The sequence below is a fragment of the Chenopodium quinoa genome, unplaced genomic scaffold, assembly GCF_001683475.1.
Source record: "Chenopodium quinoa cultivar QQ74 unplaced genomic scaffold, ASM168347v1, whole genome shotgun sequence".
NCBI classification, from domain to species: domain Eukaryota; kingdom Viridiplantae; phylum Streptophyta; class Magnoliopsida; order Caryophyllales; family Amaranthaceae; genus Chenopodium; species Chenopodium quinoa.
Genome location: NW_018744633.1, coordinates 3,535,805 through 3,548,970, shown reverse-complemented (window position 1 = coordinate 3,548,970; position 13,166 = coordinate 3,535,805). Strand labels below are relative to the sequence as shown.

General features: G+C 38.7%; 3 protein-coding genes and 1 long non-coding RNA gene across 4 annotated transcripts; 2 read left to right on the top strand and 2 right to left on the bottom strand.

Annotated features, from left to right (window-relative positions):
• Positions 1–208: 208 nt before the first annotated feature.
• Positions 209–5,964, bottom strand: LOC110701062. The gene is made up of 3 exons (XR_002507311.1): positions 5,873–5,964; positions 5,596–5,701; positions 209–868 (listed from the first exon to the last, which is right to left on the bottom strand). It is a non-coding gene; the product is annotated as an uncharacterized LOC110701062 (long non-coding RNA).
• Positions 994–4,742, top strand: LOC110701059 (receptor-like protein kinase). The gene is made up of 2 exons (XM_021878647.1): positions 994–4,201; positions 4,296–4,742. The coding sequence occupies exons 1-2, from the start codon at positions 1,216–1,218 to the stop codon at positions 4,646–4,648; spliced, it is 3,339 nt and encodes a 1,112-aa protein (XP_021734339.1). The 5' UTR covers positions 994–1,215; the 3' UTR covers positions 4,649–4,742.
• Positions 5,965–6,535: 571 nt separating the features above from the next.
• LOC110701060 (receptor-like protein kinase) lies at positions 6,536–10,096 on the top strand. Its single transcript, XM_021878648.1, has 2 exons — positions 6,536–9,538; positions 9,641–10,096. The coding sequence occupies exons 1-2, from the start codon at positions 6,559–6,561 to the stop codon at positions 9,979–9,981; spliced, it is 3,321 nt and encodes a 1,106-aa protein (XP_021734340.1). The 5' UTR covers positions 6,536–6,558; the 3' UTR covers positions 9,982–10,096.
• Positions 10,097–10,429: 333 nt separating this feature from the next.
• On the bottom strand, positions 10,430–12,626 carry LOC110701061 (mitochondrial import inner membrane translocase subunit TIM17-2-like). The gene is made up of 2 exons (XM_021878649.1): positions 11,837–12,626; positions 10,430–11,144 (listed from the first exon to the last, which is right to left on the bottom strand). The coding sequence occupies exon 1, from the start codon at positions 12,548–12,550 to the stop codon at positions 11,861–11,863; it is 690 nt and encodes a 229-aa protein (XP_021734341.1). The 5' UTR covers positions 12,551–12,626; the 3' UTR covers positions 10,430–11,144; positions 11,837–11,860.
• Positions 12,627–13,166: the final 540 nt, after the last annotated feature.

The following is a 13,166-nucleotide window of genomic DNA, read 5'->3' as shown; positions in this document are numbered from 1 at the left end:
TTGCAAGAAGCAAATGAAATGTCAATCCTTAGGTCAACTGATATGATAAGTACAGTTTTGTTGAGAACTTTTCTTGAGCTGTGATCACTGACGAAGGATGACATTTTAAAAGTTATGTTAAGTTGAACCCACCAACTCTCTAACATACATGATAAACTCTCAATAAGCATCCAATTGAAGCTTTTCAAAAGTAGATTATAGTCAATCATACCAAGCTTAACCCGTAATATATAAGTAATCCTCATAATGCACAAGTTGAAAAAAGACAGATAAACTTGACCATAAATACAAGTCAAGAAATGAAGTGGTATAATCAAAATACCCTGCATAGACTAATGATGCAAGTAAACTTGCTAAAAACTTTTGAATGATAAGTAAATATGTATGTGCCATATTGGCACATGCGCCATCTTGGACCGAGACAAAATGAGCCCATCACAAGCCCGACATGGCTCGAAGGGCCAATACAATTTAGCGTTGAACTGTTATAAATAACCAAAAAGCAAAAATCTGAGTTATTGAAAGGGGACCGTCACTCCACCAATATAACATGACATGTGAGTCAGGTCGTGTATAGACCTTGTTGAAAGATTGGCACACCACGAAATTTACGTGGCCCGTTTAAGCACATAACAACCCCGCTGGCAGCCAAACACATGAGTTGTACGACCCGCCCCATCCCCACCTCTAATAAGAATTTAAGAACATTAAGGTAGAAAAGATTGACCTGGGTCAGATTCCACAAGTCCAAATCTTAAGCATTCTCCAACTGACCCGGGTCCACGCGCCCACCCGCTCAACTACTTGGAATGAGAAGCTCTCAAGGTATCATTAGAGTAGGACCCGCCGTATAATCTCACATTCTCACCTGCAACATGATATAGCAGGATATATTAGTTTAACATGTGTATTTGTAGTATTAAAACTAAGATCTATTGATTCAATTGTCCTAATCACATAACTACTCTACTAAATTAAATCATACAACAGCTAAATAACACATGAAACTCATTATTAACTGTTAAAAAATGGAATATAAGCATAAATTTTACAGCAAAAGTTCTCAGAAAAATCCAAGAATACAGCAGATACAGAATGTTTTTCTTTTCTTCAATCAGAACCGAGTTCTGATTCCCATACTTTAAGAAATTCTCCAAATTACAGGTAAAAGTTGCTTCTTTTCATTTCTTGCAACTTTTATATTTTTGAGTTGTCATGGAAAACATTAAGAACTTGATCATATTGTTATTCTTCTGTGTTATAACTGTTCTATTCAATACTGTTTCTGCTTTGAGCTCTGATGGGCAGGCTTTGGTTTCGCTTTTAAACGAATGGGCGGTTCCGAAATCTGTTAAACATAGTTGGAATACTTCCCAACTTACACCTTGTTCATGGATAGGTGTTGAATGTGATAAAAAGAAGAATGTTATTACTCTAAACCTGTCCAATTATGGCGTTTCGGGTCGTTTAGGACCCGAAATTGGTTTGTTAGATCATTTACAGACACTTGATCTTAGTTTCAATACAATTTCTAGCTCCATCCCTATTGAAATCTCCAACTGCAGCCTTCTTCAGCTGTTGGACCTGTCAGTAAACAATCTCACCGGCGAAATCCCAGAAAATTTTGGGAACTTGCAGAATCTGCAGGCCCTCAACTTATATCAGAATTCATTAGTGGGTCAGATTCCTGAGTCTTTGTTTCAGATCCCAAATCTTCAGTATGTTTTCCTCAGTAGTAACCGGCTTAGTGGGTCTATTCCTTCAAATGTAGGAAATGCAACTGAACTTTTGAGTTTTTGGGTTAATGATAATCAGTTGACTGGTACTATACCGCCTTCAATTGGACATTGTTCAGAACTGCAAGAGGTTTACCTTACTGATAACCTCCTGAGTGGTAAGTTGCCATCGAGTTTGATTAATCTCGAAAATTTGGTTAATTTAGATGTAAGCTCAAACAACCTGAAAGGTAGCATTCCTTCTTTGGGTTCTGGTAGCTGCAAGAGTCTGCAGACTTTAATCTTGTCAGTAAACCAGTTTACTGGGGTCATTCCACATGGCCTGAGCAACTGTAGTAGCTTGACAACCTTCACCGCCATGACAAACAAGCTGACAGGAACAATCCCATCTTCTCTAGGGCTGCTCACTCAACTGTCAATACTTTATCTAGCTGAAAACGCGTTGTCAGGGAAGATACCCTCAGAGCTTGGTAATTGCAAGTCTCTGACAGAGTTACTTCTAAATGATAATAAACTTGAGGGTGAAATTCCAAGTGAACTTGGGATGTTATCTAGTTTAAGCCGCCTTCAGTTGCATAATAATCACCTTATGGGTGAGTTTCCACTTGGTATTTGGAGGATACGGAGTCTTGAGTTGATTCTTATATACAATAACAGCTTACAGGGGGAGCTGCCTGCTGAGATTACCGAGCTCAAAAACCTCAAGAATCTTTCGATATTTGATAATCAGTTCTCTGGGATCATACCTCAGGGATTGGGGATGAATTCCAGCTTGGTCATGATTGATGTCACAAACAATAAGTTTACTGGGGAGATACCGCCCCACCTTTGTTTCAATAAACGATTGCAGGTGCTTGACATGGGCAACAATATGCTCAGTGGAAGCATACCTCCTGATGTTGGACGTTGCACTAGTCTGACAAGGTTAAGATTTGAACGAAACAACCTCACAGGGGTGCTTCCAGAGTTTGAAGAAGATCATAGCCTTTTATTCATCGACTTGAGTGGAAATAAGATTGATGGAAAAGTGCCTGTAAGCCTTGGTAACTGTCAAAGTCTCACCTGGATCAATTTCACCATGAACAACCTTTCTGGCTCTCTACCTTCAGAGCTCGGAAACTTGACAGAAATTCGTTCTGTTTATTTATCTCGTAATAATTTGGAGGGCCCTTTGCCACCAGAACTAGGCAGTTGGGGTAAGTTACTTAAGTTGGACTTGTCTTTCAATTCTTTGAATGGATCAATTCCATCAAGTCTTAGAAGTTTGACAGCCTTGTCTTACTTAGATTTGAGTGAGAATCGTCTCACTGGTGGAGTTCCTCCTTTTTTGTCTGAACTTCAAATGCTCCAAGAACTTCATCTTGGTGGAAATTTACTGGAAGGATCAATTCCTTCCTCAATAACTGCATCAGAGAATTTGATCCTGTCTTCCTTGAATCTTAGCAACAATCGTTTGACAGCTCACTTACCGACTGAACTTCAGAGATCGGCCAATTTACAGCAGATAGATTTATCTCACAACCACTTTACAGGGTCGTTGGAAGCTCTTGCTCATATGCCTAGTTTAGCTACTGTGAACATATCTTATAATCTCTTCTCTGGTCCAATTCCCTCAACTTTGTTGAAGCTGCTCAGCAAGTCGCCGTCTTCCTTTCTAGGTAATCCTGAGCTTTGCATGGACTGCAGTCACTCCAGTGGTTCTAACTGTGAAGCAAGCGGGAATATCAAAATATGTAATGCAATGCAGAATAATCACAAGAAAAGACTCCGCGGCATTCAGATAGCAATGATAGTTCTTGGTTCATCGATCTTCACAATTCTTGCAGCACTTTCTCTGTTTTATGTACTTGTCAAGTGGCGAAAAGAACAGAAAAAAGATGTTGAAGCTTCAGGCAAGGGAAATTCCTCTCACTCATTTGGAAAAATAATGGAATGTACAGGAAATCTTGATAACTCGTACATCATAGGGAGAGGAGGCCATGGAATTGTCTACAAGGCAGTACTAGGCTCAGACGAAGTTTATGCTGTCAAGAAGCTTGAACTTGGTGGAGAAAGGAGAACGAGTATGAGCATGATGAGAGAAATTGAGACATTGGGGCAGATCAAGCATAGGAATTTAGTGAAACTGAAGAATTTTTGGGTAACAAAGAATTATGGCCTAATACTGTACGAGTTCATGGAAAATGGTAGTCTTGGTGATGTTCTTCACAGGAAGAGTCCACAGGCAATAATAAGGTGGGATGTTAGGTACAAGATAGCTCTTGGAACAGCCCATGGATTAGCTTACCTCCACTTTGACTGTGATCCTCCTATTCTACACCGTGACATTAAGCCTGAGAACATACTCCTCGACTCAGATATGGAGCCACACATCTCTGACTTTGGCATTGCTAAGCTTCTACATCAAACCTCCATTTCAACACAATCATATGCAGTTCCTGGGACAATAGGCTACATTGCTCCAGGTAATAATGCTATGTATTTTATGTCAAGAAAATTCCCCCTTTAATGCTATGTATTTTATGTATTAACTTTTGTCACCCAATATTTATGGTACAGAGAATGCCTATGCAACTACATGGAGTAAGGAGTCGGATGTATACAGCTACGGAGTGGTTTTGCTTGAAATGTTAACCAGAAAGAAAGCTGTGGATGCAATTTTCCCAGAGGGAATGGATTTAGTTGGATGGACAAGATCGGTGTGGCACAGCTCTGAACAGATTGATAAGGTGATCGATGTCACCCTCCTAGAAGAGTTCCTGGATTCGAAAGTCATGGAGCAAGTTTATGATGTTTTCTTCATAGCTCTAAGATGTACTGAAACGGAGCCAAGAAAAAGGCCAACCATGAGAGATGTTGTGAAGCAGTTAGAAGATGCAAATCCTATTGTAAGAATGAAAAAAGAATCCTAGCAGTTCTTTGTTAAGGTTTCACATTATTCACATCTTTCCAACCCTGTAATTTTCTAGCATCTCTGAATTGTATATAAATACATAGTGTCTATAACATACGTGTCAAATTTTATATTTCTTGTCAAACATTGACATGGTTGACAAGAAACAATTCAAACTGTTTTCTAGATTTTAGTCAAGTATATACACAGGAAAGTGTTGTAACTAGAAAGGTATTGGCTTTGATGAAGTAAAACAAGAGACAAAAAAAGGTTTTTTGAAGGTGGAAATTTCCTCAATTGAAAAGACTATAAAAACCACCCTTTTAAGAGATCTACATTTCTATACTGAATCAAAAGGGGTGTTTACAACAGACTTCACATCTGCAAGACTACGGTGCTGAAACTCGTGCATCAGTCAGGCAACCAAAGCAATAATGATCGATTATTGCAACAGATGACTTCCTTCCTGCCTAAGTGCCTACTGCCTAGGCAGTAGGCACTACAGCACAGCCTGCTCAGGCAAATCATCAAGACTTCAAAAACCCAATCAGCAACTCTGTTTCAATAACATCCCAAGGTTTTCGCGCTTGTGCAAGTTGTGCAAGTTGTGCAGTTGTGCTTCGGCACATAACCACAAGTCTCCAAGTTGCACTCAATCAACTCCCAACTTTAGTTTTCCCGTTTGTATTTTCTAAGATTCTTATGTCATCAACATTTCGGTATAAATAGAGCATGTACTCGTTCTAGTCCTTGAAAGAGTCAAGTGAAACGCCAGTCTTTAGGTCATTTAACCAATAGTCTTTTTGAGAAACAACAACATTCAATATACTGCGTTGATAATTTTGGTTTTTGTGAAAAAATGATCTGCCCTTTCTCACTAAGCAGGACATTTAATAATCTAGCATACCACTAGTCCACTAGAAATATGACGCTTCAAAGAAAACATAATTTAAGGCAAAACAATACCTCCAAGATACATGACAATCTTCCACAACGCTTCCAATCAGAGCTCGTCGAATGCACAGCAAAATCAATTATAATCAGCTTAAGGCATACATGACGTTCCATACACCTGCTCATGATAATAAACCAGATTAGATAAGTCCAAAATACCAGTATTCAAAATCTTACAAAACATTAAAGTAAGATAACAAAATTAAGAAGAGTAGATTTAAGATTATAGGAAAATTTTAAGCCATGCATAAAATTCCACTCTCTATATATGGACTCTAGAATCTATTACATCCAAGGCTCCAAGTGCATGAATCCTATCGGAAATCAGTTATACCACGGGTTCGAGCCATAGCACATGCTTACATAAAAGCGTATGACAAGTAAGAAGGATGAAAACTTTTGATAAGCATGAAGGGTAACTGAACAAGAGAGGCCTGAACCAGATGACAGATTTTTCTATTTTTTTAATGTTGACGTGAAAACTCCACATCACCAACACACTTCAAACGACCGTAATCTTTTTCTAAAGATGTTGTATGACTTTTGATTAACGAATTGATTTTAGTTCCAAAAAAAAAAAGCCCGTGGTTTCATTAGAGTGAGACCCACCTGCAACTTGATATAGTAATAAGCAGTACTACTTTGAACAGGAAAGATTAGATGTCCTAATCTTATCCCAGCTCATCACACTTCATCCCACCAACTAAACAAAATGCTTTAAATATTGTAAACGACTAAAAAATACACATGAAACTCATTGACCCATATAAAAATGAAGGAATAAAAATAAAACATTGAATTTGCAAAGTCCTTTCTGTTGAATTTCTGTAATATAAGCATTCATTGAGCAGCAAAGTTCCCAATAACAAGAAGACAGCAGACACAGAATGTCATAGATTTTAATCTAATTCCAGGTTAGATTCTTATTCTTTAACTTCTCTTCCAAACTTGAAACTTCTTATATTTTTACTTTTCATGGCAAAAATAAGGAGCTTCATCATCTTTTTATTCTTCTGTATTATCACTGTATTATTCAGTACTTTATCTGCTTTGAGCTCTGATGGGCAAGCTTTAGTATCGCTTTTAAGCAAATGGGAAGTTCCGAAATCTGTTAAAAGTAGCTGGAATTCTTCCCAGCTTACCCCTTGTTCTTGGATAGGTGTTGTATGTGATGAAAACCAGAATGTATCTACTCTTAACTTAACCAATTATGGCATTTCTGGTCCTTTGGGGCCTGAAATTGGCAGATTAAGTCATTTAGATACACTTGATCTTAGTTTTAACGCTATTTCTGGTTTTATTCCTGTTGAGATCACCAACTGTAGCCTTCTTTGGCAGATGGACCTATCAGTAAACAATCTCACTGGTAAAATCCCAGAAAATTTGGGAAACTTGCAGAATCTGCAGGGCCTCGGCTTTTATGAGAATTCATTAGAGGGTCAGATTCCTGAGTCCTTGTTTCAGATCCCAAATCTTCAACTTATTCTCCTCAATAATAACCGCCTTAGTGGGTCTATCCCTTCAAATATAGGAAATGCAACTGAGCTTTTGAGTTTTTGGGTCAACAATAACCAATTGACTGGTAGTATACCGCCTTCTATTGGAAATTGTTCAGCCCTCCAAGAAGTTTATCTGTTTAACAACCTTCTGACTGGTGTGTTGCCATCGAGTCTGATTAATCTTGAAAGTTTGGTTGAATTAGATGTAAGCACAAACAACCTGAAAGGCTCCATTCCTTCTTTAGCTTCTGGTAGTTGCAAGAATTTAACGAAACTAGCCTTGTCAGTAAACCAATTTGATGGGGTTATTCCACAAGGCCTTGCCAACTGTAGTAGGATATCAGAATTCTCTGCCAGGACTAACAAACTAATAGGTACAATTCCATCTTCTATTGGCCTACTCACTGAACTGTCAATTCTTTACCTATCTGAAAACTCACTGTCAGGGAAGATACCGTCAGAGCTTGGAAATTGTAAGCTTCTGTCGGAGTTGCAGCTAAATGATAACAAATTTGAGGGTGAAATACCGAGTGAACTTGGGATGTTAACTAATTTAAGACACCTTCAGTTATATAATAATCGTCTAACAGGTGAGTTTCCACTAGATATTTGGAAGATTCAGAGTCTTGAGCTTGTTCTAATTTATAGTAACAACTTATCAGGGGAGTTGCCTGTTGAAATAACTGAGCTCAAAAACCTCAAAAATCTTACTTTATTTGACAATCAGTTCTCTGGAATCATACCTCGTGGCTTGGGGATTAATAGCAGCAGCTTGGTGATAATTGATATCACAAACAATAAGTTTACTGGGGAAATTCCGCCCAACCTTTGCTTCAATAACAAGCTGCAACTTCTGCTGATGGGCTACAATATGCTGAGTGGAAGCATACCTCCTTATGTAGGAAGCTGCACTAGTTTGACAAGGTTGAGGTTTGAACATAATAACCTCACAGGAACGATTCCAGAGTTTAAACAAAATCATAGCCTAACCTTTATTGACTTGAGTGAAAATAAAATTCATGGAAAAGTTCCTTCAAGCCTAGGTAGCTGTCACAATCTCACCTGGATCAATTTCACCAGGAATGATCTTTCTGGCTCTCTGCCTCCAGAGCTCGGAAATTTGACTGAAATTCAAGCTGTTTTTTTATCTCATAATAATTTGAAAGGCCCTTTGCCATCTGAACTTAGCAATTGGAGTAAATTGCTCAAGTTAGATCTGTCTTTCAATTCTTTAAACGGATCAATCCCAGAAAGCCTTAGAAGCATGACAGCCTTATCAACATTAGATTTGGGGGAGAATCGTCTGACAGGAGGAGTTCCACCATTTTTGTTTGAGCTTCAAATGCTCCAAGAACTTCATCTTGGTGGAAATTTATTGAAAGGATCAATGCCTTCCTCAGTCACTGCATCGAAGAACTTAATCCTCACTTCCTTAAATCTTAGTGACAATCAGTTCACAGGTCACTTGCCCCCTGACCTGCAGAGCTTGACCAGTCTACAGTGGATAGATGTATCTCACAATCATTTAACAGGGTCCTTGGATGTTCTTGGTTCTATGCGTAGTTTAGACACTGTAAACATCTCATATAATCTCTTTTCTGGTCCGATTCCCCCATCTTTGTTAAAGAAGCTGCCAACAGCCTTTCTTGGAAATCCTGATCTTTGTGTCGACTGCAGTCACTCCGGTGGCTCCACTTGTAATGGAAGCAAGAATATCAGAATTTGTGATTCTAAACAGAACAATGACAAGGAAAGACTTCACAATGTTAAGATTGCAATGATAGCACTTGGATCGTCACTCTTTACAGTACTTGCTGCACTTTCTATATGCTATGCACTTGTCAAGAGGAAAAAACAACTGCAAAAAGATGCCAAAGCTTCAAGCAAGGAAAATTCTGCTTACACAATCAGTAAAATACTGGAATCTACAGAAAATCTTGGTGAACAGTATATAATAGGGAGAGGAGCCCATGGAACTGTTTACAAGGCTGTGCTCGGCTCAGATGAAGTTGTTGCTGTCAAGAAGATTGAATTTGGGGGAGAAAGAGGCGCAAGTATGAGCTTGGTGAGGGAAATTGAGACACTAGCACATATCAAGCGCAGGAATTTAGTAAAATTGAAGAAAGTTTGGTTGATGGAGAATTATGGTCTAATGCTGTATGATTTCATGGAAAATGGTAACCTTGGTAATGCTCTTCATAGGACAAGCCCTCTGTCAGTTATCAAGTGGGATGTGCGCCACAATATAGCTCTTGGAACAGCCCATGGATTAGCATACCTCCACTTCGACTGTGATCCTCCTATTCTACACCGTGACATCAAGCCTGAGAACATACTCCTCGACTTTGAAATGGAGCCTCGCATCTCTGACTTTGGCATTGCTAAGCTTTTAGATCAATCTTCCATTTCAACACAATCATTGGCACTTCCTGGGACAATAGGCTACATTGCACCAGGTAATACTTTTGAGTATTTGATTTTTATTTATTTATTTTTCTAATATTTTATGGTGAAAATCCAAAGCTTAGAGAACTTAATTTAACTTATTTCATGTACAGAAAATGCATATGCAACAACAAGGAGTAAGGAGTCAGATGTGTACAGCTATGGAGTGGTTTTGCTTGAAATCTTAACCAGAAAGAAAGCAGTAGATGCATCTCTTCCTGAGGGAATGGATTTAGTTGGATGGGCGAGGTCAAAATGGCAGTATTCTGCACAGATTGATAAGGTGATCGATTCCACCCTTCTAGAGGAGTTTCAGGATTCCAAGGTCAAGGAGCAAATTTACGATGTATTTTCCATAGCCTTGAGATGCACTGAAAGGGAACCGAGAAAAAGGCCAACTATGAGAGATATTGTGAATCAGTTAGAAGATGCAAGAAGTAGGAACAAGTCCTAGAATTTCTTAAGCTGTCATATTCATCCAGCTCTGTGTGCTATCCTACCGCCTCTGTATGTACCAATGTAAACATACATTGCAGTTATTTTGCGTCAATTATACATATTTATACGGAGTACTAGAGTCTGTTTGGTACATGGTCATGTGACTTGACTAAAGCATATGTGTGTTCCTATTGAGTATTGACCTATTTGATTCTAAAACTAGCAAATGAGATCATCAATCCTAATTGGACATTTAAAAAAAATGAAAAGGAAGAAGATTGGTTAACACACCCGACAACTGAGAGGTACTGAGAACTTGAATTAAACGATGCTAGCTTGTGCACCAAAACAGCAAAGCTCGATCACTCCACCAGAAGGACTAAAATTCTATCAATGAACTGAAAAAAATGGTTACTCATTAGTCATTTTGACATTCAACTACACAAAACTTAGCTAGGGGATAAGTATCAGTTAATATAGTTTATTACAAGCTCTAAAAAGTACGGTCATACAATTACAAGAACACAAGAATATGTATGTCAGTCTTACGTGCATCAAATAGGGGAAGAGACCTCGGCCTCTTCCCCTCTCCCCCATGGAGTGAAGGACAAGTCACAACCACAACATCACAAGTCAAAACCACAACACCGGTGGTAAGAATGTAAGATCCCAGGGTAAGTGATGTGAATTCGAATTTCACGAGTCACAACCACAAATACCGGTGTAAGATCTATGGCTAACAACTGAGCTACCCTTATTCGTGATCAGCCTACAAACGCTATTAACTTTATTTATTGAAAATAAATCAGAAAGAAATTAACATGTCAATATGTTTCAACAGTCATTGAAAATCCAGCTGTGGATTGAACCTACTTTGAATATAAGTGTATAACTTAACGCCAAACAAATTAATCTAGTTATCAAATCCAATTAGTTTTCCCTGTAATGCATAGAATCAGTCGCAGTGTCATACAAGCTCAGTCACTGTTACAGTTCCCCAATGCAGAAATCTTCTATTATGTCAAATACTCGTGTACCATGCTGTGGCTTCTGTTCCGGTTCTCCAATGCAGAAATCTTCTATTATGTCAAATACTCGTGTACCATGCTGTGGCTTCTGTTCGGTTCTCCAATGCAGAAATCTTCTATTATGTCAAATACTCGCGTACCATGCTGTGGCCTGCCAAGCAAACATGCACACGTATGCATGTCAAAGTGCCAGAAAAAAAAAAAAAAAAAGTGCAGTAACAGACTAACAGCTATATCAAAACCAGCTAAATGTTCACAAAACACAGTTGCCAAAAGCATCAATTAACAACAAATAACAAAATATGAAATCATAAATACACCTGATTTATGGAACTTCAGAAAGTCCACATGACGAGGATCCGTTCATATATTAGTTATTTTTCCTTGATTGATCTTGATCCTTGTTCCTAGCCATGTTATACTACTACCTCCATTTCTTTTTATTTGCAACGATTTAACATAAAGTGTGAGTAGAAAATGAAAATGTCTACAACGCAACAAGCATTTCCATTAGACCATTAGCATAAAGGTGTCAAAGCAAGGCCAAACTAGTCAAGTACACCAGAAATAAGCAGATTACTTCTGAACAGAGAGCACAGAGCAGTCCATACATGATCACACCATATTGGCATTGGAACCTTAAGTAAGGTACATTAAGACTTATTGTTACTTATTCTCATCAATCACATATATACTGTAAAAAATTCACCTTGATATAACCTAATACTACCAAAATTGTTGACAATTTACATAAATTCATAACCAAATAACAAATTCAAACACAAATTCATAAATACAAATACTAGCAATTAATATATAAATTATACTGTTGTTTCTCCTTACATTGAAAACAAACAAACAAACCCATCATTTGTAATCAAAATTAGGCATAGGAGTAGGCGTATCAAAGCTCTCCAACACCGATTCGCCCCTGCTTCCACCTCTACTCGAACCACTCCCCTCCTTCTTCCCTTCACCACCAAACCACCCATCAAAAAACCCACCACTTTGACTCCCCTGCTCAGACCCACCACCAGCACCCGCACCCGCACCCGTTTGAGCATACCCATAGTACGGGTCCCCACCAGCACCAGCACCACCCATTGTCATGTCCGGCTCATCATACATACCCTGAGGCGGCGGCGACATAATCCGATTAACCATGATCCCAGCACCTTCAATCAAAGCAAGAAGAACCCCACCAAAAGCGGCAGAACGAGCAGATGATTTGAGACCCTGACGCATCTGAAGGAACCCACCAGTGGCAGCTCCGGCGAAGATTGAATTCCAGGGATCTTCCTTCTGACGAACATACACCATACCACAGTCGAAAATCGAGAATAAACCACCCCAAACGGCGAACCCACCACCAGTTCGAGGTGCGCTCATTCGAACCGTGTTGACCCCACCAAGAAAGCGCTCACCTTTAGGGGAATTGTAGGCTCCCTTTATGAAATGGAACACTGAACCTCCCACGGCTCCCATGGCGAAGGCGCCGCCTAAGTCGTCCAGGATTCGGTCCGGACATGGTTCTCGAGATGTTTCTGGTGTTCCCATGGCGTCTGGAGCTGTAGGAGAGAGAATTTTGAGAGAAAAAGGAGAGGGGAGAACAAGGGTTTATGTTTGAGCAAGGGTTTATGGTTTCAATTGATTAATTAACTACTTCATTTAAAATAATAATAATAATAATAATAATTAAACAAATTGGTTACTCCGTACAAATATTGCATGTACCATAGACAACAGGCTTGTTCTCTTTAGCTTCAGTTTAGTTCAGTTCAGCTCTAATTAATTTAATTCAATTCAGTTTCTAATTTTCTTCTCTCGTAAAATATTCAGGTTTAGCTATTTCCAGTTCAGTTTAGTTTAGTTCAGCTTCAATCAGTTAAGTTCAGCTTCAATCAATTCAGTTCAGCTCAATGCAGTAAATAAGAACATGCCTTATGTATATATAAATTAGGGTTTATGCTCAGGGTTAGGCAAGTTTGTAGGGTTGAAACAAAGTTTTACATTTATACAAGTTGTAGAACGAGTTAAACAAGCACGACAAATTGAGAGTATGGCAATTCAATGACAATGACAACTAATAGCACGCCAAGTGAATGAATACCCAAATTTCAATTCTTTGGATTCATGCTGGTAACGATACTCAATTACAACTTTTTACACTGCT